Source organism: Narcine bancroftii, chromosome 1 (assembly GCF_036971445.1).
Source record: "Narcine bancroftii isolate sNarBan1 chromosome 1, sNarBan1.hap1, whole genome shotgun sequence".
In the NCBI taxonomy this organism is placed as follows: Eukaryota; Metazoa; Chordata; class Chondrichthyes; order Torpediniformes; family Narcinidae; genus Narcine; species Narcine bancroftii.
In genome coordinates this window covers 327,068,630-327,094,767 of record NC_091469.1, presented here as the reverse complement: position 1 = coordinate 327,094,767, position 26,138 = coordinate 327,068,630, and the positions used below count along the sequence as shown (strand labels likewise).

Sequence of the window (26,138 nt, the reverse complement as noted above, 5' to 3'; positions counted from 1 at the left end):
TGTATATAACGAACAACAATGAGCCCAATACAGATCCTTGAGGCACACCACTGGTCACCGGCCTCCAACCTGACAGACAATTATCCACTACCACTCTCTGGCCTCTCCCTTTCAGCCAATGTTCAATCCATTTGACTATCTCAAAATTTATACCTAAAGACTGCACCTTCCTAACTAACCTTCCATGTGGTACCTTATCGAAGGCCTTACTGAAGTCCATATAGACAACATCCACTGCGCTACCCTCATCCACATTCCTAGTCACCTCTTCAAAAATTTCAATCAGATTGGTCAAACATGACCTTCCTCCCACAAATCCATGTTGAGTGTTCCTGATCAGACCCTGTCTATCCAGATGCTTATAAGTACTATCTCTAAGAATTTTCTCCATTAATTTACCTTCCACAGACGTCAAACTTACAGGCTGATAGTTGCCAGGCTTCCTCCTTGAACCCTTTTTAAATAATGGAACCACATGCGCAATGCGCCAATCATCCGGCACTATCCCCATATCTAATGACATTTGGAAAATTACCGCCAGAGCCTCTGCTATTTCCTCCTTCACTTCTCTCAATGTCCTGGGGAAGATCTCGTCTGGTCCCTGAGACTTATCCACCTTTATATTCTTCAAAAGCCCTAAAGCTACATCTTTTGTAATGTCTATATTCCCCATATTTACCCAATTTGCTTTTTTTTATCTCACATCTCCCAATATCCTTCTCCTTAGTGAATACCGAAGAAAAGAAACTGTTCAATATCTCCCCCATTTCTCTAGGCTCCACACACAGTTTTCCACTCTGATTTTCTAAGGGACCAATTTTGGCTCTAGCTTTCCTCTTACCATTAACATAATTGTAGAACTCTTTTGGATTAGTTTTCACCCTGCTTGCCATAGTTTCCTCGTACCTTCTTTCAGCTTTCCTAATTCCTCTCTTAAGATTCCTCTTACATTCAATGTATCTTTCAAACATCTCCTTAACTCCATGCTTCTTATATCTAATGTACGCCTCCCTTTTTCTTCGAACCAAGTTTCCAATATTCCTTGAAAACCACGGCTCTCTCAAACCTTTTGCCCCTCCTTTTAACCTAACAGGAACATAAAGCTTTTGCACTCTCAAAATCTGATCTTTAAAAGACTTCCATCTCTCTACTACATCCTGCCCATAAAACAAATTGTCCCAATGCACACCCTGCAAGTCCTTTCGCATCTCCTCAAATCTAGCTTTTCCCCAATCAAAAACTCAACCCTTGGCCCTGACATCTCTCTTTCCATAATGACATTGAAGCTGATGGCATTATGGTCACTGGACCCGAAGTGCTCGCCAACACTAACCTCCGTCACTAAACCCATCCCATTTGCCAACAGTAGATCTAACACTGCTCCTTCTCTGGTCGGTACCTCTACATATTGTTGTAAAAAACTATCTTGCACACATTTCACAAACTCTAACCCATCCAGTCCTTTCACAGAATGTGTTTCCCAATCTATATGTGGAAAATTAAAATCTCCCATAATTACAACCCTGTGCTTATCACAAATATCTACTATCTCCCTACAGATTTGTTCCTCTAGGTCTCGGTCCCCTCCGGGTGGTCTATAATACACCCCTACAAGTGTAACCTCTCCTTTCCTACTCCTCAGTTCCACCCAAATAGCCTCCGTGGATGTGCCCTCTAATTTATCCTTCCTAGGCACCGCTGTAATATTTTCCCTGACAAGCAATGCAACCCCACCTCCTCTTGCCCCTCTGACTCTATCACACCTAAAACAACGAAACCCACGAATATTCAGCTGCCAATCACAACCCTCCTGCAACCATGTCTCACTAATCGCTACCACATCATACTTCCAAGTATCAATCCACACCTTCAGCTCATCCACATTTTTTACAATACTCCTGGCATTAAAATATATCAATTTCAGAGATTTCCCAATTTTTAATCCCTGTTTTCCCTCATCTTTAATAACAACATTATTTACTTTTCCTGCCAATTGCCCTTCATCTTCTTGCAGAGCATTTCCCTTCTCTATCACCTGCCCATCCATATTCAAATACTTACTACAAACTTTCTTTGTTTGCATTCTAACCTTCTCCTTACTGCTCTGTACTATTTTGTTCCCTCCCCCCAACCATTCTAGTTTAAAGGATCCTGAGTAGCCCTAGCAAATACCTCTGCCAGGATTCTGGTCCCCCTGGGATTTAAGTGTAACCCGTCCTTACTGTACAGGTCACATCTTCCCCAAAAAAGGTCCCAGTGATCCAGAAACTTGAAATCCTGTCCCTTACTCCACCCCTTCAGCCACGTTTTAATCCTCCACCTTATTCTATTTCTATTCACACTGTCACGTGGCACAGGGAGTAATCCAGAGATTACCCCCTTTGCGGTCCTTCTTTTTAACTCCCTACCTAACTGCCTGTACTCACTTTTTAGGACCTCTTCTCTATTTCTCCCTATGTCATTGGTACCTACATGTACCACGACCTCTGGCTCCTGTCCCTCCCACTTTAGGATATCCGGGACACGAGCAGCAACATCCCGGACCCTGGCACCAGGGAGGCAAACCACCATCCGGTTCTCCTTGCTGCGACCGCAGAATCCCCTATCCGTCCTCTTAACTATGGAGTCTCCTACCACAATTGCCCTCCTCTTCCTTTCCCTCCCTTTCTGAGCTACAGGGGCCGACCTCGTGCCAGAGGCACAGCCACTGTCACTCCCCCCAACCTTGATGTCCCCCTCAACAGTGCTCAAAGAGGCGCACTTATTGCTGAGGGTTACATTCACAGGGCTCCTCTCTGGCACTTTACGTTTTTTTGTCCCTCTCCTAACAGTTACCCACCTTTCATCCTTCCGTGGCCCTGGCGTGACCACATGGCTGTAACTCCTGTCTATGACTTCCTCTGTTTCCCTAACCAGCCTGAGGTCATCGAGCTGCAGCTCTAGTTCCCTAACACGGTCCCTGAGAATCTGCAGCTCGACACACCTAGTGCAGATATGGACATCCGGGAGTCTGGAAGACTCCAGGACCTCCCACATCCGGCACTCCCGACCACACACAGCCTTAACGCTCATTCCTTACCCCAATGAAGCAGTAATAAAGACTATGTTAGCTTTCTCTCCGCCTGCTTTCGCCGAAGCCTGATGAGCCAAAGCCTGGAAGTCCCACTCGCTCGCTGGGCCACTCGCTCGCTGGGCCACTCGCTCGCTGGGCCTCTCGCTCGCTGGGCCACTCGCTCGCTGGGCCACTCGCTCGCTGTCCCTCTTATTTATTGGCCTTTTACCAATTAACCCCTACACACTCTCCTGTATGCTCGCTCAACCAATGGCCGCTTCCGACGCCGACTCCTCCCCGCAGACCCTGGTAAGAGACTTTTTAAAAAGTTTTCTTACCTGCCCCGGACTCTTTTCTTTTCTGTCCTTCTCCTCTCTCCTTTTCTCTTCTCTCCTCTCCTCTCCTCTCCCTACTGCTAAGCTCTGTCCCCAGTAAGAGTCTTTAAAAAGACCTTACCTTCCCGTCACACTCTCCTGTACGCCCGCTCGACCAATGGCCGCCTCCGACGCCGAGTCCTCCCCGCAGACCCTGGTAAGAGACTTTTTAAAAAGTTTTCTTACCTGCCCCGGGCTCTTTTCTTTTCTGTCCTTCTCCTTCTCCTCTCTCCTTTTGGCTATGCCCCCCCCCCCCACCCCCTTAGGGCTCTGGTCAATGTTTATGGGCTTCCTTTCCTGTGAAGCAGTCAAATTGAGTTGGTTTCTTCTGCACTTCTCTCTTATCAACTACAAAAAAAGCATAAGAAATATTCAGTCTGTGCCTCCGCTTAAATATGCTGTGCCCCCCCCCCCCCCACCAACCAGGTGGGGACGTATGGCCCCTGTTGATAATGGCTGCTCTGCACAGTCCACTACTCCACTAATCTTTATGTCATCTGCAAACATACTAATGAGTCTAAAAATAATTGCTGTGATTTAAATTGAATGCTCGTGAATCCCCAAGATATGCAGGAAGCATTATAAAATAGAAATTTTTTTTTTCAAACATTAAAAGCATGAAATTAAAAGTAACCAAAACATTACTAAACAGACCGGAACAGTTAAATGCTTTTATGTGAAACACTTTTAAATGAACTGAATAAAATGAGAGAAAGCACCCTCTCAGTTTTCTGTTGGCAGCCTTTTCTTTCCATGAATTTCACCGGGACTGATGTATTTTCAGCAGTTTACCCTGGCAGAGGCTCAAAAGGCTATTTGGGAAATGTGAGGAAGTCTATATAATCTAGGAGGAACCCTCTGCAGAACACAGTTGTCCCCAGACCCGGTGGACTGCTTGCGTAGAAAATTAAATTTTGACCCAATCTTGATCTATCCCTTTCAAATTCAAACGCCTTCATCAGGTTTTTTATTCTTTCCTTTCTGGCCCAGCGCAAACACATTTAATATATGTCACACTGACTGAGGTGGATTTAGTGATGGTCTTCCAGTACTGAGGAAGTCCTTTGTACAACCCTATGGGTAGATGTCACCACCTGGCCAAGACAGCAAGACAAAACTGAATCAGAATTTACTGTCAAGAACAAGCCATGAAATTCGGTATTTTGCGGTAGCATCATAGAGCAAACATTCATATTATATCCATCTTACAACATTACTATAAAAAAATTTAAATAATAGTGCACGAAAAGTAAGGAAGTGTCTTTGGTTCATTTATTATTCAGGAATCTGATGGCAGCGGGGAAGAAGGTGTCCTTGTGCTCATCTTTAGGCTCCTATACTTTTTCCCCAATGTTAGCAGTGGTGGGGGTTTTTGAGGCAAGAGGCTGCTTTTTTTCACACACCGCCTCATGTAGATGTCCTCATTGGAGTGAAATCTGGAGCCTGTAATGTCGCAGGCTGAGTTAACAACCCTCTGGAGTTTATTCTTGTGCTGAGAGTTGGCACCTCCTTACCAGGCAGTGAAGCAACCAGCCAGAATGCTCTCCACGATACACCTGTAGAAGTTTATGAGAGTCTTCGGTGGAGCCTTCTTTGTGTTTGAAACCATCACATTGAAAGCACTCCCTGATCCCAGTCTACAAGACCCATCTAGTGCCAGGTAGTGTATCAACAATTCTTACTGCTGACGTTACTTCAAAAATCATCTCCTATCCCAGCCAATATATGGCTGAATATCTGGCTAACACAGCTGCCACCCACTGTCTTGCTGAAGAAGATAAACAAAGCTTACACAATTGGTATTTCCCTATGAACTTGTAATTTCTTTTAAGCCATGTTTTTGCCTCTTTATTACATAACTTTATTTCTTAATTTCTTTCATTGATTTTTGTGATCTGCTTTTCTACCGGTAATATGATTAAATTTCATATTCATCAAATTTATAGGTGAAAGCCCAGATTTTGTTAAATCACCTGATTATGTGAACTGATCTAATTATGAATCCTAAAGCAATAGCAACAAATGTCTGTGAAACTGTTTTTCTTTCCATTTAAACATTAAAACATGGTAGAAGGCCCTTCTGGCCTATGAAGTCCATGCCACCCAATTAAATTAAATTTCAATGGGAAATTTATTTACAACGTGGTAGAAACCGATTCCAACCATTTGAACCTCTGCCACCCAATTGCACCCAAACTATATTACACTCGATTAACCCACCAACCCCAAACATTTTTTGGAGTTTCACATTTCATGTAGACTCTGACTAATTTATCTCTGAAATTTCTTTCCATTAATTTGATGTCAGCCTTTCAAAACCACCTTCCGCCCTGTAAAACCACAGCAAAAGGATAGAAATTAGCAAAGGTATAGAAGGAGGATGACGTGACTTCTCTCACGATAAAAATTTTCACACTAAATAACCATTAAGATTCTCTTTTTCTTTGATGCAAATAACGGACCCAAAGTTCAGATTTATTGGTAGATACGTACGTGACATCACATACAACCCTGAGACTCTTTCTCCTGTGGTACAGGCAGAATTTCTACTTATCAGAAGTGTAAACTATACTCAAGAAGAAAAATGTGTATACAAAGAGAGAAATGTAAGCAAATAAAGGCATGTAAACAAACCGGCTGTGTAAATACAGCAAAAATAAATATTCAGTAATAAATAATGTACAAAATAAGAGTCCTCAAATGAGTCTCTGATTGAGTTTGTTGTTGAGGAGTCTGATGGTGGAGGGGGGGAGCAGCTGTTCCCGAACCTGGTGGTGTGAGTTTTGTGGCACCTCCGCCTCTTTCCTGATGGCAGCAGCGAGAACAGAGCTTTCCTTTGTCTTTCCCAAATATAACCTCTTAATATTTGTAGAGGACTATCTGCCCAGTGCATAAGCAAAGTGAGGAAAGAGTCATTTGAAAGGAGCATGCTTCAAATATCACGATTTGGCTTTCAGTAGTGTGTGGAAAACATTACCTTTCAAAGAATAAAAACAGCCTTACAAGAAATAGCCATTTCTTCAAATACAACTGTGGCTTCACACAAACCAGCCTCCCATCCGTCAGCTCTGTCTATACTTCTTGCTGTCTCGGGGGAGCTTCTTCCCCAGTCACACTCTCTTCTCCCCCTCCTGTCAGGCAGAAGATACATGTGCTTGAGAGCATGAACCTTCAGATTCAAGGACAGTTTCTCTCCTGTTGTTATCAATCTCTTAAATGGATCTCTTGCTGGCAACAAATTATGCCCTTGCATTGTTTTAAACTGTGTTTTTCTCCACACCCTGCACTATGTGTTTGGACTTTTCTCAATACTTTGCATCATTTGACTATGGTAATACTCTTCTCTTTTCTTCTCTTTGGCTTGGCTTCGCGGACGAAGATTTATGGAGGGGGAAAATGTCCACGTCAGCTGCAGGCTTGTTTGTGGCTGACAAGTCCGATGCGGGACTATTCCCAATATAATTATCCTATTTATTTGTTGATTTATTATTGCACTATAAAAGTTACATAATTTGACTTGCTTGGACAGCATGCAAAACAAAGCTTTTTTAACTGTAATTTGGTAAAAGTGGCCATCAAAAGCAGTTCAATTCAATCAATTCCTTAATTCCATTGATTTTTTTTAATGTCTTTCTGATTAAACAGAAACATGCAGGTTAAAAGTTTGGTCTTGTTTCTGCACAAAAAAGGTGATTCTTTGCTTGTACCATGGCATTTTAAATTTTAATTTTCATCTTTTCACTCAGGGTGCCAGGCATTACAATTGCCACTGACATTATCTGCGGCTTTCCTGGAGAGGGAGAAGAAGATTTTAAGGAAACTCTGAAGCTGGTTCAGGAATACAAATTTCCGAGCCTATTCATCAATCAGTTTTACCCACGTCCAGGAACGCCTGCTGCCAAGTTGGAACAAGTGCCTGCTCAAGTGGTAAGATTTTTTATTCAGATTATTCTTGTTTTGTTTTAAGGAATTACAACCAAATAAGCTGTCAACGCCACAGGTAAACAAACCACAAACAAGTTTGATTGCTATTTCTATTAAGTTGGTATAAGGAAACAACGAAACACACATCACCAAATTTTTCCCACACACACACACACACACACACACACACACACACAAATTCATAATGTTGCGTGTTAAATGCCAAATAATAAATGTTTGTGTGATAAAATTATTATACTGTAAAATAGCCACTGGCACCAAATGCTAATGTAAAGAGCTTCCGGCTGGATATTCTCCAGAATAATATTTTGCCAGACACTCATGTTGTTATTATGCATAGAATTTACTCTATTTACAGCTTTCTAATTAATTGGAGGAGGGGGGGAAATCTGCACAGCATTTCTTTTTGGGCTTTATAGCCCCCGATGAAAGCTTTAAATAGAGAGCTCATTATGGAAAGAGTGCAAAAATGAGTTTTCGGAAGTTTGCAGTGCTGGAGTGTTCACTGCCACCATTCATTTGATTTGTCTTTAAATTAGGATTTGCTAAAAGAGCCTTGATTGACAAATGAAATGCAAATATGTCCATCATGTCTCATGATTTACCTCGTCAGCCTTGGGGGAATAAATAAACAGTGTGAAAAGCAGCTTTCTGCTTGCCAGAGCAAAAATCTGTTGCAGCAATGCATTAGGCCAGTCAAGATGTAAGCGTTTAAGAATGTTAACTGAACATTCTGTGAAGGAACCTGGAATGGTAGAAAGTCCCGTGAAGTTCAAATAGCCCTATTTTCGTGTGTGTGCGTTTGCTCGATACCGTGAACGAGGTGGCTATAGAGACTGATAAATTGCCACAAGCTAATCCTGAAGGAACTATTGCTTATTGAAAGTTGCCATGCCTAACAGTTTATCCCTTTTAAAATCCAGATAGAAGGAATTTTAGAGTTTAGCTGTGTTTATGTAACTGGAGACCCAAAAATGGTGTCTCCTTCATGAATTGTATCCATAATAAGTAAATGTAATGCAGATGTAAAAGGGGGTGTGTGAATGAAAGAACAATTTGTGGGAATATGCATTCCATAAGTTTCAATGTTGATGAAGGGGATGACCTATTATCCAAAAACATTTTCTTTGCTATTTATATTCCAGATGTTCCCGCCAGTAACCTAATCCAGCTACCCTATGGGATCTGTAACAGATTTCTTTCCAGCAAAAATGACATTTTAATAATGTGAAATAAATGTCCTGATGTGGAGAAAGTTTTGGTGCAGTTAAAAAAAATGGCATCAGGAGCATAGCCAAGATAAATGTTTATGTTGGCCCTGATGAAAAGATGGTGGATTATTTTTCTTGTAGATATTGTGTCATCCCTCCTCCAGGAGGATGAAAAGCAAATGAAATGAGACTGTACATACTGATGTGAGGAAATAGTATTTTGTGGTGCTTTATCATCTCTCCTTTAGTTTAGATCTTAATGGGAATTGAGTGTGGAAAACTGGTACTGAAAGGAGTGGCTGGTAGTGAATTGTCAGGGATCACAGCTGTTTTTGATATTGAATTCCAAAGATGTACCACTCTCCAGGTGAAAAGATTACCTCATCCATGACTCCAGGCAGGGGAGATATCATCCTGAATCTATCCTGTCAACCACTTTAAGGATTGAACCTCAGTCTGCTTAATGCCTCGTGAAATGATGTATTTGCTATCCCAGGAATTACCTTTGTTGGATTCTCTCCATTGAAGGTACGTTCTTCCTCTGATGGGGAGCAATTACATGTGGGCCACATATATATGACGGTCAGACTTAGTCTTGAAAAGAAGTTTCATTGGAATCATGCTTGCAAGAAAATGGCCGATTGGACCATTTGCTTTCCTAATTGCCTGTTGAACATTTATGTTAACATTCCTTAATCTCTGGTGGCATGGACAACATAGCAGTTAGTGCAACGCTATTACAGCACCGGCGACCAAGATTCAAATCTAGTGCTGTACATAAGGCGTGGTACCTTCTCCCTGTGGTAGGTTTATTTTGGGTGCTCACATTCCAAAGATGGGTGGATTGGGAGAATAATTGGTCACATGGCTGCAATTTGGTGGTACCTGAAGGCCCTATATATCTAAATTTTAAAATATAAAAATTGAATTTAAATTTAAAAAAAACTTGTGTACAAGGATACACAAGTTTCTTTAGGAGCCAACATCCTTCAAACTGCACTACTCATTCTCTGTCTTTTCTATCAACCTGTACCTTTTTCATCTTGTATGAATATAATATAAACATTATTTTATGTGTGCATTATTCATATGTGTGCATTTTAAAACTGCACATGAATGCATTCTTCAAGTTACTTCAAAGGATAGAGTTGTGTCACATTGGATTTTGGCCTGATGTTGATGATGAATGGCAAAGAACTCACCCATATGGCTAACCATTCACCAAAGCAGTTACTGCATGAGGCAACTTGTGTTTTCCTCCTGAGAAGTGAATCCAAGTTAAATAACTTGTTACTGGAAAAGAGTATGTCACAGAAGAAATTTCCCAACGAGCTTTTGAACACTAGAAATATCTGAACTCGGGTGTCAGATTCAATAAATGTTTGTGAGTCATCTTATGAAAGATAAAATTGGACAAAAAAGGACATATCCCAATGTCCTGCTTAACCTTCCCAAGAAGGATGAAGCATTTTAATAGTGATTCCCTTTTTCCTTCTATTTCTTTCTGCATCTGAAATGCTGGTATAAGACTATAAGACATAAGATCAGATACAGTTCAGCCCATCGAGTCTGTCCTGCCATCTAATCATGATTTCTTCTAGTTACCAACTCAACCCTACCGTCTGGTTTCTCCCCATAACCTTGAATGCCCTGGCTAATCAATAACCTCTTAAATGCACCCAATGACTGGCCTCCACAACCACTTGTGGCAACAAATTCCACAGATTTCCCACCCTTTGGCTAAATGAATTCCTCTGTACCTCAGTTCTAAGCAGATACCTTTCAATCCTGAAGTTGTGCCCTCTTGTCCTAGACTCTCCCACCATGGGAAACAACCATTTACTCTGTCCATGCCTTTCAGCATTCAAAATGGTTCAGGGGGATTCTCCCTCATTCTCCGAAATTCCTCCCTTACAGTACGAGAGAAAGAGAAGCAAAATAGAATACCTTCAGACTTAATGAGTGTCCGTGGATTCGCCTCCAGTTCTCATGCAGCCTCAACTGCTGAGCTTCTCGCTGGTCCATTGCTGTTCTCACCATCCTGCCAGCTCATCTCCTCTGTTTCTCCTTCTCAGAGGGGGACATTTCTCCCCATTTATGGTGCCAAGAAGCACCATCTTGGGTGCAGATCTCTGTGGTGGCAGGATTCTAAAATAAAACACTGTCGTCTCTGCTTAAAGTCTGTATGGAGCTGTCGGCATTAGGACTGAGCAGTTGAACCTTTCGGAGCAGCACTTGTCTCCACTTTACTTGGTCCGCACCAGCTGCAGGACTGCTGTTACTTCAGCTCCAGCAGTGCCGCCACTTTGGAACACATTACACGAAAATAGTAGTGGCAGAAATGCTCTGAGTGAGATAAAATGTGGAAAAAAACGTGATAGCAGTGTAAAACAAGAATAAAGGGCTGAACTTACAACCTTTGTGTTTTTTTACTCAAGAGTAGATGAATTAAAAGGATTCTGCAAGGACATAGATTTTACATGGACTGGTGTGTTCTTACCCGCTAACCTTTTGATGACTACAGCACTGACACAGATGCTGTCCTGTGATCCATAGCCCTGAAAATCCTATTGTTGCTGTGGCTTAGGGTGCCCACAGCATGAGGCACGATTTTGCAACTCCATTACTAAGTGAGAATTCGGAGGCTCTGAGCCAGTTTCCATGTTGAAACACAACTGGTATTTTAGTGATACCAAATTATATAAACCACCATATTGTAATAACCAATTTCTTCAGACAAGGACGTCTCAATTTTCAGTCTTCTTGGTGACCCGTAATTTGACATCCACACTGTGGGTTTTTAACCAAGGAATGGGTAGATAATCGAACTGAAAACTGAGCAAAAAAAAATCCAGATCAGAAATTGTAATGTTAAATAGAGAAAGGCCTACATGTGCATTGAGCGCTCTGAATCAGCAATTAATCCAAGGAGGTGCTCGTATTAGTCTTATATTGTTTGTGCGTCAAAGGTCAGTAATATATTGATTCCTTTATCAAAGTAAGTAAATGATTAAAATAATAAATAAATCACAAAGCTTTACAAATCCCATTAAAATCTAAACAACATAAACAAATTTAAAGGTAGTTGATGTTGAATGACACAAATTGAAGAAATCTAATCTTCGAAATGGCAATGCTGCAAGTTCTGCTGTAGGGCAGCATGCTGTTGATGCTGACCTTGGAGAGCTGGCAGCTAAGTCACAGCACTGCTCCACAGGGTCCAACTGCCGGGTGCTAGTGCTGAGGGCTCTGTAAAGAACTTGTTAAAGGAGCTGGTAGTGTTTTGATTTAAAATCATGCAAACATGGGATCTGTGCCTATGATGGCCACATCTGCGCAGGGCACCAGGAATGGAGAGTTATGCCCCACACCCTGCCCTTTCCGCCCCCCCCCACCGAGAAGAAAGAACATTGCACTACAGAATGGTGACCACAGCAGCGGACCAGCGAGGGCTCAGTGGCTGAGGAAACCACACAGTCTGCAGACTGTTGCCAGCCTGCAAACGAAGGACCCACACAGGTTGTGGGCTTCTGGAGACTGGTTCTTGAGAAACAGATATCAGAACCAGGATTCGAGAGGGTGCTGAGGGCAAGACGGACACCCAAAAGGTGCTGAAGGCTTCCTGATTGTGTCAGAGGTTTGGTCATAGAGCTTGGGTGGCCGATGGATAGAACAAGGGTCTGCATGGGTGCAGAGACTGCAAGAGCATTGGAGGCGAATCCACAGACACTCATGACTCTAAAGAGGCTCTCTTTTGCTTCTCTTTCTCTTACTTTAAGGGGACCCAGGGAACACTAATCGTGACTCTTTGTCTGCCTCATGGCAAGCAGGAGGCAATTTCATGTAACATTACATCTTCTGTTTTATTACATGAGAATAAATTAATCTTGATTCTTGAACTAAACTGCAATCTCTTCAACGTTTTCATAAAAAAGAACAATTTTTGAGAGTCAAACAATTGTTAAAGATTATATTAATCAAAGGTGAAATAATGACCATATAATTGCTTTTACATAATTTACACCAATTGAATAATAATATTCTATTTACAGCACACAGTGTAGAGGATGGCGCAGTTAGGTTAGTGTTTAGCACAATTCTATTACTGCGACCCGGGTTCGAATCTGGCGCTGTCTTAAGGAGTTTGTACGTTCTTTCCCTGTCTGCTTCGGTTTCCTCCCACCTATCAAAATGTATGGGCATTGTCAGTTAATTTGAATATTTGGGCAGTGCGGGCATGTGGTCCGGTAGGGCTCATAACCGTGCTGTATGTCTATATTTAAATTTATGCCTAAACTATTTTTGACAGTGGAAAATTGCCTTTGTAACCCCGAATGGTGCAATTTAAAGTTCACAATCTTACATTTACTCTGATCCACAAGGTTGGCTCTACCTGCCTATGAAGCATCTTCCATTCTGCAATTCTTAGATCACTGCATCCCTCCAACAGTTCTCTCTTTCTATTTCCTTCTCCCCAGAATTGGTGACTGGACGGCCCATTGCAAAATTACATTCATTGCTCAGATTTCAAAGGAAGAAGAGTTTTCTGGGATGAAATAGAGAAGATTGGTGATAATTGTCGTGTCATCAACCAGCAGAAGAGTGAGGAATAAAACTTTTTAAAAATGCAAGGCATCTTGACATGAACCAGCCAGGGCCATGTTACCAAAACCATTTTTGTTACCACATGATTTGAGTTTCAAGCATAATTTTCAGTACCTTAAGTTTATTTGTCACATTATACCTGATACTCTGTGAGCAGTGTAACAGGTTAACTCTAACATTCATGCAATGTGTAAATTAGCAGGAGCAAAAGAACAATGACAGAGTATTGAGTTATAAAGGAAAAATATATAAATTAGCATAAAACAAGAGCAGGCCGACAGCACTTTTGTGAGGCTGCAGGGAAGATTTTTTTTTAAGCCTCTCGCTGATGGGAGGAGGTCGAAGAGGGTGCTTCAGAGAGTGCACCCAGGATGATGCGGGAGATGTAGACAGAGTACATGGGTGGGAGGGGGTGGGGAAGTTTGCATGATGTTCTGAGTTGCACTCACCTCCTGCAGCTTCTTCCAATTTTGAATGGAGCAACTCCCGTATGCTTTCCGTCGTGACATCCCGAACTTGCTTAGTCTTCTCAAAAACTAGAGGTGCTGGTGTTCCTTCTTAACCATCGCATCAATGTGCTTGATCCAGGTTAGGTGACTGGAAATGTTTATTCCATGAGTTAGAAAGCCATCTATTCTCCACTTTGGTGCCATATGGATAAGGGTGTGATCTCTACTGTCTCTCCTGAAGTCTATGATAAGTTCCTTCATCATACAGGGGAAGGGTAAGAAGGGGAGTGGAATGCTTCCACAAACCTCCACACCCCACAGAAACCTCAAAGGAATTAGTTCAGAATCAAAATTTATTTGTCATGGACATATCACGAAATTTGTGTTTTCCGGAGCATTACAGGTGCAAATATTGCGGTAAATTAGATCTTTTAAAATAAATTAATTAATGAGGTAGTGCCTGTGTTTTATTGTCCATTCAGAAATCTGATGGCGGAGGGGAAGAAGCTGTTTCTGTGCCACTGGGTGTTTGTCTTCAGGCTCCTGTACCTCCTTCCTGATGGTAGCAGTGTGAAGAGGCCATGGTCTGGGTGGTGGGGTCCTTGAGGATAGAGGCTGCTTTCTTGAGACATCACCTCTTGTAAATACAGTATCCTTAATGAATTGGAGACTGGTACCCATGATTGTCCATGTGGCCAAGTTCACATTTGTCCTGTGCATTGGCACCTCCATACCAGACAGTGATGCGCCCAGTCAGAATGCTCTCCACTTTGGTGACATATCAAATGATGACAATTGGCTGCCCACTGAGACAAGGAGAGGCCCTCATGCAAGTACTGTGGCTGTTAAATGAGTTGGTGAATTCATAGATTGGAGATCCTGGAACATTAGACAAACTACTGGAGGAACTCAGTGGGTCAGGCAGCATCTGTGGAAGGAAACACTGATGCTGCCTCATTCTTTCCTGATGGCAGCAGCAAGAACAGAGCGTGTGCTAGGGGATGTAGATCCTTGATGATTGCTGCTGCTCTCCGACAGCAGCATTCCCTGTAGTTGTTCTCGATAGTGGGGAGGGGTTTGCTTCTGATGTGCTGGGCTGTTTCTACTACCTTTTGCAGGGCTTTGTGCTCAGGGGTATTGGTGTCCCCACATCAGACTTTGATTGCGCCACTCAGCACATTTTCCACCACATGTCTGTAGAAATTTTCCAGGGCTTCCGATGTCATACCAAACTTCTACAAACTCCTGAGGAAGTGGAGGCACTGACATACTTTCTTCAGATACCATTGGTGTGTTGCGTCCAGGAAAGTGCCTCCAAGAACTTAAATTTGCTAACCTTCTCTACCTCTGATCCCCCAATGATCACTGGATCGTACACCTCTGGCTTTCCCTTCTTGAAGTCAACAATCAGCTCCTTGGTTTGGGTGGAATTGAGTGTGAGGTTGTTGTTAGTGCACTTTTTGGCTAGGCATTCAATCTCCCTCCTTTTTTTAACATTTTATTTTAATTTTTTTCAAGACATATAGAGCATTATTACATACATCATGTAAATAGTATAATAAAATTACAGAGTCTCATATGATTGCCCAAATCTTATCTCCCCCCAACCCCCCCACCCCACAACTGCTAATATTTTTAAAAATTGTTCAGAAAAGAAGGGGTGTTTGAGCATGCCTTCATTAATTAGTCCATACCTTGATCTTAAGGAATTCAATGCTGTTAACCTAAATATATAATTTAAATCTTTTCAGGGAAGTTAATTATATCCTTAAGCCAGTTATGATTCATATAAGGTTGCCATATTTTAACAAACACACCATATTTCTTTCTAAGATTATAAGTTATCTTTTGCAGGGGGGCTCAACCTTGCATTTCGTTATTCCATTGAGTAATAAGTAGGAGGGGAGTCAAACTTCCATGTAACAGCAATGTGTCTCCTGGCAACCTCATTAACCATATTTGATATTTTGGTAGTTTTGTGCCAATAACCATAAGATTGCTCAATAAATACAGTTCTGGTTTTCAGTCTCCCTCCTTCATGCTGACTCATCACCCCTTTTTGACACAACCCACTACTGTGATATTGTCAGTGAATTTGTAGATTGTGTCGTCATACTGAGCCACACAGTTATAGATGTAAAGTGAGTAGAGCAGGGGGCTAAGAACACAGCCCTGCAGTGCTCCGGTACTGATGGAGATTGTGGAGGAGATGTTCTTACCAATCCTCATTGATTGTGATCTGGAGGTGAGGAAATCCAGGATCCAATTACACAGTGGGGTGTTGAGTCCCAAGTCTTGGAGTTTTCTGATGATCTGAGAGTGTTAAATTTCAAACTGTAGTCAATAAAGAGCATCCTATTGTACATTGTATATCTTTGCTCTCCAAGTGTTCCAGGGCTTTGTGTAGAGCCAGTAAGATGGCACCTGCCGCATATCTGTTGCTTTGATAGGCAAACTGGAACGTATCCATGCTGCTGCGCAGACAGGAGCTGATATGCTTCATCATCAGCCTTTCAAAATACTTGATGTGAGAGCCACTGGTTCATAGTCATTCAGGCAGGTTAGCACACTCTTCTTTGGGACTGGTATGATTGATACCTGTTTTGAACAGGTGGGTACCATGCCCTGCCGGAGTGAGAGGTTGATGATATATGTGAATTCATTGGTAAGTTGGTCAGCACAGATTTTTAATACTCAGCCAAGTACTTCATTCAGAAGGGATGCTTTCCTTGGGTTCCCTCTCCTGAAAGCAGCCTGCATGTCATCCTCAGATACGGACAAGAGAGGATCATCAGGGGATATGGGGGTACACAATGGTGGTTCTTCCTTGATCTTTTGGTAGAGTCGGAGATAGAGGGCATGGAGTTCATCTGGGAGTCTCCTGCTGCACCAGATTTGGTTTTGAGAAGTACAAGTTCTACCTAGCCTGAAGGAAAATGAATCTCAGGGCTGAATGTGGATCATGTATGTACTCTGACAATTAATCTGAACTTTGATTTTTACATGGAAAAAGACGCATTCATTTGTACTGAATTAAAGATATACGTCAGCCACAATTAATTGACAGCCCAAAAGGAAACACATCCTGGCGTATTTGCTGCAAAAAATGCTAACTTTCAGTCACACATGCAGGAGTCATAGAGCAGCTCATCAATTAAAACATTATTTAAACAACTGCTGTTAGATTCAAGCTAGAGCTGATCTTAGTCTGAGAGACTTCTTTTAAAATTAGGATATTAATCTCCCCTCCAATGGTGAATGCCTATTCAGTTCAGTTCAAATTTATTTGTCACCTTTTTATACCAGTATAACCCGATGAAACAGCGTTCTCCATCCACAGTGCCAACACCTGTACAGATATAACAGAAATACAAATGATACATATGCACAGAACAAATATGCATATATTAAAATAAATATTCTTAATAAGTAGTAGAGTCAAAGAGAGTTGTTTTAGCAGTCGTCCTGCAGACTCACGAGCTGTGGGAAGAAGCTATTCCTCAGCCTGGTGGTTTTGGCTCTGATACCTCTATCTTTTTCCCGACGGGAGTAGCTGGAAAGTACTGCATGCAGAGTAGCAGGAGTCCTCACTGGTTTTGGGTGGTCTCTTTAAACAATGATCCTTGTAAACCACATTGACGGGATGGAAAGGAGACCCCAGTGATCCTCTCTGCTCTTTTTATGGTCTTGTGGATTGATCTCTGATCTGATGCTCTCCAGCAACCTTACCACATTAATGCAGCCGGGCCAGGATGCTCTTGATAGAGCTCAGTGGAAAGTTGACACAATGGTGGCCAGTATCCTTGCATGACTCAGTCTTCAGAGGAAGACTTCCTAGCAAGTGAGGAGATGTTGTCTGTCTAGCATAAGTGGACTCCAAAGAACCTGATGCAGTCTACTGTCTCCACTACCGAGTTATTGATGTGTAGTGGAAGGTGGTCATTACTGGTCCTCCTGAAGTCCACAAACATGTCCAGCTGAGACTCAGGTTGTTATTCTCGCACCATATCACAAGATTTTCCATCTGTTCTCTGCAGTGCGACTCATTGTTGCTGATGAGACCAACTACTGTCATGTCATCTGCAAACTTGATGGCCCTGTTGGTGCTTGATCTGGGGTGTTGCAGTCATTAGCGCAACTAAGGCGGGCTGTTTAATGTGTGTGAAATTATTACATAAATCCTAATGCCATTCCTTTCACACTATATCATATTGACTTATTGTGTTACCTTAAATAATTATCCCATTTAAATGATAAATGTATCATATAGGAAGATTTTAGATTCAGTTTCGGAAGCATGATTACATTTAAGATTTTATATAAATATAATTAAGTAATTTATTTTCTCTCCAAACAAGATGTTATGCTCAGTGCTGTTTAACTTAACTCCAAAAAGACAAATAAATTAAACAAGAGAGAATGACCACTGGTGGAAATAATGTTCAGGTTTAAATTTACTGTCAGAGTACAGTCCTAAAATTCTTTTTCCCGCAGGCCAGGCAGAATTTCTATTTATCAGTAACTGTAAACTGTACTCAAGAAAAAGATGGCTCATATAAGAGGATGATGTTACTGGCCCTGCACCTCTTCTCTCTCTTGGTGTTAATGACTAAGAAAAATATTCTCTTTGATTGTCAGAAGAAAATACAATGTGCTGAACTACAGTTAGTTTCGTGTATGATGTTTGACAAAATTCATTCCAAACCATCATGACTTGAAAATGTGTCCTAAATAGCCTGATTTTTCAGTGCATATGTTAGATTTCATTGTTGGTTTGTGGATTACACTTGGACAATGTGTACAAAATTGTAATTTTATTGTGGCATTTGAGTATAATATGCTGCCCCCTCCTATTCTCATCCTCGAGGTTGTAAACTGGACTAGCCCTATTGAAGAACTTTGTGGTATATAAATCAGGTTTATAGCTCTGTGTACAATAGCCATTCTCCCAGGGGCCATATGGCTCCCCTGGGGGCCACAATACAGGCCACAGACTGAAATCGTAAGATAGTTTTTTTATTTAGTCGGTAGAAGTATGGAAGAAATCAACTAAACTTGACTGCTTCACAGGGAAGGGGCCCATTAACTTTGAGCAGTGTCCTAAGTAGGCCATAGCAAAATAAAATGGTTGAGAATGGCTGGTGCAATCTCTTGGGTTTTCTTGGTTTCTTTATCTTTCAGGCTTTCTATGTTTTTTCTGTCCAGCTTTGTTTTTTATTTTCTCTGCAGAGGGCTATTCTTCTCTGTCCACTATTCCATCAGCGGGACGTCCCTGGAAATTGGAAACAAACCTTAAAATACAACAGTGGTACAGAAATAAACAAGTGTATTCCATTCGAAAAAATTACATTCAATCTGAAAGACAAGTATACATTATTTGAACAAATTTGGGAACCATGCCTAAAGTATATCGGAGAAAGCCGACCACAATCCTCCATTTCGTAAAACAACATAATTATGAGCACAATAAGGTTTAAATATGCGAAAGTAGACGATATGACATTTTTCTTCCTTTTTTTTGGTTATTTCTTTGTTCTATTGAGTTTTGATGAGGGTGGGGAAGGGGAGTGGAATTGGGGGTAAAGAAAAAAATGTCACTATGTATATATTGTTGATGATCATTTGTGGATGTTGTTATTGATACGACTCATAGTGCAAAAGTTAAAAAATTTGATAAAGAGAATGGCTAGTGCAGAACATGAAAGCATCAGCGTTTGATTAGATGCCAGGAGGTATTTGTTTTCAATGTGTCATTGATGATAACGATTCACACATCATGCTGTAAAGATGTGTTTGTTACTTTCATTCATTTTGAGCCCCTAAGAGTTGAAGACACCTCTGGTTATCAAAATTAAGTGGGAGAGTAACTGTTTAATAGTTATCAATTCCCAGGGAGCTTCTTTGATTTCAAGATTCAATTTATTGTCATATAATAAAAACAATGTCCAAATTTGCCATCAGAGAAAGAGAAGCAAAAGAAAAGTCCCCCAGAGTCAGCGAGTGTCCAGGGATTCGCCTCCAATGCTCCCACAGCCACACAGAGTCCGGTCCAAACTATCGACAACCTGAGCTCCAGATCCAAACCTCTGATACGTTTAGGAACCCTTCAGCACTCTTGATGCCATCTTGCAACCCATTTCCTCTACTCGATACCCCTTCAGCCAGTTTCGAACCAATTTCCAGCAGTCCACAGCCTGTGTGGGTCCTTCAGCTACAGAACCCCTCTCTGGTCCGCTGCCATGGTCACTGAACCATTGGTCATCTCCTTTGCTTCTCCTTCTCAGACAGAGGATGATCTCCCCATTTTCTGGTGCCCTACACCAGTCCTCCGCTTCCCTGGAGTCGGTGTTCCCTCGTGGCCGTTCCTGATCATAGATGCTGCCATTTTGGGATTTTAAATAAAACTACCATCACCTCCTTTAACAGGCCACTCAAAAGCCTGAATGGAGCAGACGGCAGTCAGACTGGGCGGTTGGACCTCGTGGGGAGTGCTGCCTGCGCTCCCCACTCTCCATGGATCTGCACAAGCGGCAGCGCTGCTGTCACAACTGCTACGACAGTGCTGCAATTTTTTTTCAGGGATGCGATAGAATTCCTCGCAGTCTTTTTCCCAATTTAATCCTTGCTTTCCCATAAGAAATAGGAGCCAGAATTTTCCAACTAGTCCGTCAAACCTGCTCTGCCATTCGCACCTTGTTTCCTCGACTACTCAAGAATCTATTTGTTTTTTAAATACATTTTAATAAGACAGCATCCACTGCTTCATTTGGCAGAGAATTCCACAGATCTCCGACTCTTTGCAGGAAGCCGTTCAACCTTATCTTTGTCTTAAATTTGTTTCCCCAAATCTTGAAGCTATGTGTCTTGATCTAGTTTCAGTTGCCAGTGAAAATAGTCTACATGTTTCTCTCTTATCTATTCCTTTCATAATTTTATATATTTCTAAAAGATGCCTTTCCCTTCTTCTCGACTCCATTAAGTGTATCCCAGACTACCTGACCCCTCCTCATAAGCTAACCCCCTTAATTCGAAATTCAACTCGAACGACTGGAATATGCTCTCAATAATCTCATTACGGGGCAAAGGAAAATGTGAAAAGGGTGATCAGAATAATCAGAGAATGCCAACTAGATAGAAAAATATTTGAGAAACAGCATGGATTCTTTTTCTTTCTGGGATGTAAAATACAATAATTTATGTTCATGATTGTAGAGCTCGTCGAAAGAATCAAAGACTTGTTGATCCAAACCAAGGCTTTTATTAGTAAAAGACAGGAGCTCTTCACAGGTGGCCGACCAGTCCGGAATGATCCGACCTGGCTAGGGACACAACCCTTTAAGGCCCAGACAGGAGGCATGGCTAAGCTCTCAGCCAATCGCTGTAAGCACAGTCATTACACTCTAGATACTGTAACTATAGACATTGGTGATAGGTCTGTACTATCACAATGATTAAGTTGTCTACTTCATTTCCCAAAGTAAAAAAAAAAGTTCATTGACCATTTTCTACAAGAATAAGCCACTTTAGAAAGTAATTTGAAGTTCATGTATTCAGTTCCTTCACCATGTAGATGGTTTCAAGTAAATCAGGTTTATTGCATTGTTTGTGCACAATTTTGTTCCTTAATTTTCAATGTATTCATTGCAGCAGAACGTAACACAAAACTAGTGACCCCTGTCTATGTTAGATTAGATTAAGTTTTGTAGAAAATAATGTACCTTTGCTCCAGGTGCACAATATTGCCTGAGTACAAAGAATACGGTATAATAAATGATAGTCAACTGCAGCATATTCTTCTCTTCATGAGAAATTTACAACAATGACTTATTTCCTGCATTAAAGTTTGCAAATTACCATCTCTCCTTTTTGGCCCATTTTGATTTGAGTTGGGTAAAAAAAAATGGTGGCACTGCTGGAGCTGCTATCATGGCAGAGCTGCCACTGGTGCAAACCCAGGGAGAGTGGGAAGTAGAGACAAGTGCTCCTCCGCAGGGTCCTACCACTCAGTCCTACTGCCTGTGGCTACGTTCAGGTTCGATGAACTTGAACATTTAATTTTTATTTTCCTGTGTAATTATAGAGTCTGAATGGCCCCCGTCTAATGGCGAGTTTCTAAATTTTACATTTTAAAAATTTTATTTGCAACACACTAGAAGTCGATTTTGGCCACTGAAACAAACCTGTGCTGCCCAATTGCACCCAATGAACCTACAATCCCGTATGTTTTAGAGGGTGGGAGGAAACTGGAGCACCTGGGAAAACCCATGCAGGTAACAAGGAGAACCTACAAACTCCTTACAGAGAGTGCCAGATTCGAACCCACGTTTCTAGCAGTGTGATCGCATTTAAAATGACCTAAAAGCTTCAGTAAATGTTATGTTGTTTGATTAAAGTTTTCTTTTACAAGTAGCAAATGAAGACATTTGCCTTGTCATTTTCCAAAATAAATCTCTGAATTGGCCACTTCCTGTGAACCAGTAGCTATATTCTTAACAACAATATATCTGTTTGATGACTTTGGTTACATGTAAACAATTTTTCCTTTTGGAAACTGGTTGTCTTTTGACTTAACTAGTTGCTATCACTATTACCTTAACTCCAAAAGATGCTTCCATTTCTGTAATTAATGTTCCTGCCTTGAAAAATGATTAAGAAATCATTTGTGTCAAGTTGGACTTCCCATAACCCACTAGCCCCCTATACTTTGTTCAATTGTTCAGTCACATTTGAAATTGACATTTGATAGATCAGTACATTTGAAGTACGGTCAACTTAATAATAATTCACTTTGAGTCCATCTTCACTGAGGAATTGTCAGAGATGTATTCAATGCACACATTTTCATTTCCTTCACATGTTCTTTAACAAGACATTGGAGTAACATGATATGTGAACCACCCTTTTTCCTTCTGTAGACAACAAGTAAACTTGCTAAAGGTCCTCAGCAATTTCTATTTTACACTAAAAGTCCTAAAATCTGGACTACTTGGGGATTGAGTCAGTTCATAATTCTGGATTGTCGAACTTTTAAAATTCAAACTTAACCAGGAATAAAGAATAAATGAACAGGTAAATTTTTATAGTTTATTCATTTATCAAAATGAACTCAACACTTGACAAAAATGTAAACTTTGATTTTTTGAAAAATATGCTTGAAATTATGTTTTAAAAATTGTAAAAGAAAAATCTAGTATACAAATGAATTTCTTTGTGATAAGCTTACCTGTATTAAGCGTGGTCACTTGTTGCTGCTGTTCATCTGTGGTACTTATGCCTGCACACACGCACACAAAAGCCCGCTAAATTATAAAAACTCGAGAGCCTGGATTCTCAGGTGGTTGGATTTCTGGAATCCGGATTTTTGGATTTTTGCTGTATTCTCCTTCCACCGATTGTGATTTTAAGCCTATTCATTTCCAAGCAAACAGTTTCTCTTTGTATGTTAATGATTATGTGATTTGGAGAACTTCTTTGAGTTCTGAAGGTAGTTCGTGGATATTCAAAATCTTTCAAACATTTTATTTTGAGATGCCACAAACGTCAGAGTTTGTTTTTTTTGTTTCATGTTTGGAATTATTTGAACTATACACGTATTTATACACACAAATATACCTGTATATAAATATGAAAATGAGAGGGCTTATTGTGGAACTTAATTTTAACCATCAAGCCAAACCAATGAACATTCACCTTGGAATTTCATCTTTCTGTGACAAAATATTGATTTTGTCATGATACGGTTAAATCAATATCTTCTCTATAAAAGGAACCAATATAGTTTAGAAAGAGAGATTTTTTTAATAATTAAGTTGTACAGGTCCGTAATCTTTATCTGAAATTCTGAAAACTAAAAACCAAACTTTTTTTAAGTGTACAGTATATTTTCAGGTATTTAGCTTAGTTTAAGCCAGTTGAAGTTTACTGTGTTTTACTTAAAAATACATGGGTTGTCCTCCAGCAGAATTTCACCAACACCCCGCTGAAAGGGTATTTGACAGAGGGAGTGGCTATGGGAGAGAGTGGCAGCATGGCTCAGGTGGGTGATCAGAGAGAGAGGGGTCTATCTTTATCTCACTTCATTTACCACCTCCCATCCAATGTCACCGCGACCCCCATACCCCTGCAATTACTTGAAAGTACCGCCATTTTAATGTTATTTCGTTACCCGATAAAATCTGAAATACAAAAAGTGTCTGGTTCCAAGGATTTCGGATAAAAGATTATGCACCTGTATTAGCATAAAGGATAGAGGGATCAGGTTTCATTAAATGTCAGGATATTCCATTTTCATGCTTGATATTTTTCAGTTCAAACAAACTTGATGAAGTTCATATGACCTTTTGCTCAGGGAAAAGTCTGGGAGGAGACTTCTGTTTTTCTGTGCTCTCTGGGGAAAGATGTTAATCTTGAGGGGCAAAATGGAATGTCATATCTCTGTGCTGAAGCAATTACATCAACTTACATTTAATATTACTTTGGGTGTACTAAAATATCTGAAGCACACCTCATGGGAATATTATCAAACAATATTTCTCACAGAATGACAGAAGAAGCTACCAGGCAACATTAAAAGTGTAATCAAAGAAATAGATTTCACGGGTGTTTTAGGAGTAAGACGTGAAAGTATCTGCGAAGCAGGACAAGGGAGCAGAATTTGAGATGGTGAAAGCTTACAGAGGGTAGAACAAGAAAGGCCAGCCAGGGGTGGATTGGGGTGGTTAAGTATAGAGGCAGCTAATTCTTGCCTGAGGGGGAGAGTAGAGTGAAATTACACAATGCCCCAGAGACGTGGTCCAAAGTTTATCTTGGGACAAAGGAGAGGCGAGTGTCACTAGGCACTTTTAAGCTGCAGCACCTGGGTAGCCCTCCTGGGACCCAAGTGCGATTAGTGGGGCAGAGGTGCTTCCAGCACCTTTTAAGCTTCAGGGGATCGACCCATTAAATTTCCAACCCAGCGATGACATGTTGAATTGTGCACCACACACTTACTGAAAGTACTACCGGAAGTGACAAATCGAAGTCCAAATAGCGAACGGGAATGGGAACGATCAGCTAAGCTATCTGCTGTGTTGCAGTACAGCAGGCAACTATTGTGACCATCGTTGTCAGGCGAATGCTGCAGTCATTGGAGGAGCAGCAGGATGTAATCACTGTGCATTTCAGTAGATGTAACCCAGTGATGTGCACACGCAAGCGCTGACGTCACCGGAACAACCGGTCGACCATTTTCGTTTTCAAGCTGTCGGTGGATGTGACCTCTGTAAGTTTAATTGTGTTTCCTGACTACCTCTGAAGTAGGTCAGGGACCCAGTTGGATTTGGACCACGCTGACTGGGCCAGACCCTTCCAAGCTGCCACGTGAGTGGGGCACTAACCGGGCAAATTGCCCAGTTAACCCCATTTTACATGGCAGTTTGAAAGGACCTACTGTTTTTCATGTCAAAGCTGAGGCTGCGATTTTGAACGGCATTGCCAAAGGCCCCATGTAGATGAGCAAAATTTGGTGGGGAAACCTCAGCTTAATATGTAATGGTTCAGTGTTGGATTGTCATTGGATTCTCCTGGTCCATCAAGGATCCAGATGGATGACTGCTGGGGGACAGTGGATGAGGATAGTGCCTCAACACTATCAAAGGCAACATACAAGTTGAGAATGACAGAAAAAATGGGTTACTTATGTCACATTCACATCGGGTATCATTAGAGAGTTTAAATAAGAGAATTTCCAGAGCTGTTGAAAGGCCAAAATTAATACAAACCTAAGTAAAGATCTGGACGCACTGCAAATCACCTACTGTCATAATCGCTCCACAGCAGATCCAATATTACTGACTCTCCATTCAACTCTGAATCATCTAGACAGCAGAAACATACATCTGGCTACTCTTCATTGACTACAGCTCAGCCTTCAACATCATCATTCCCTCAATGCTGGTCAACAAGCTCCAAACCCTGGGCCTCTGCAGCACCCCCCCTGCAACTGAATCCTTAATTTCCTCCTCGGAAGACCACAGTCAGTATGAATTGGAAACAATTTCTCCTCCTCATTGATGATCAACTCAGGTACGCCTTAAGGAGCGGGCTTAGCCCACTGCTCTACTCACTCTACACCCATGATTGTGTGGCCAGGCACAATTCCAATGCTATCTACAAATTTGTCAATGACATCGACACAATCACAAATGGTAATGAGAAAGCAAACAGGAGGGAGAGAGATCAGCTCGTTTAGTGGTGTCACACCAACAACCTTGCACTCAATGTTAGAAAAACCAAGGAGATTATGGACCTCAGGATGAAGTCAAGAGAACATGATCCAGTCCTCATCAAGACTTAGTAATGGAGAGGGTCAAGAACTTCAAATTCCTGGGTGTCAACATTTCTGAGGATCTGTCCTGGAGCCTCCATGTCAACATAATCACAAAGGCTTGTCAGTGGCTATACTTTGTGAGGTGTTTGAGGAGATTGGGTATGTCACCAAATTCTCTCGAAGACCTCGACAGGT

The 26,138-nt window shown here is 41.3% G+C and overlaps 1 protein-coding gene across 7 annotated transcripts in view; it reads left to right on the top strand.

Annotated features, from left to right (window-relative positions):
- Positions 1 to 26,138, top strand: part of cdkal1 (CDK5 regulatory subunit associated protein 1-like 1) — a 713,853-nt gene that overhangs the window by 510,069 nt on the left and 177,646 nt on the right. For all 7 annotated transcript variants that reach the window (XM_069907872.1, XM_069907906.1, XM_069907889.1 and 4 more), the window contains one exon: positions 7,173 to 7,353. In XM_069907872.1, the coding sequence (XP_069763973.1) occupies positions 7,173 to 7,353 (181 nt within the window). The remainder of the gene's footprint in view (positions 1 to 7,172; positions 7,354 to 26,138) is intronic.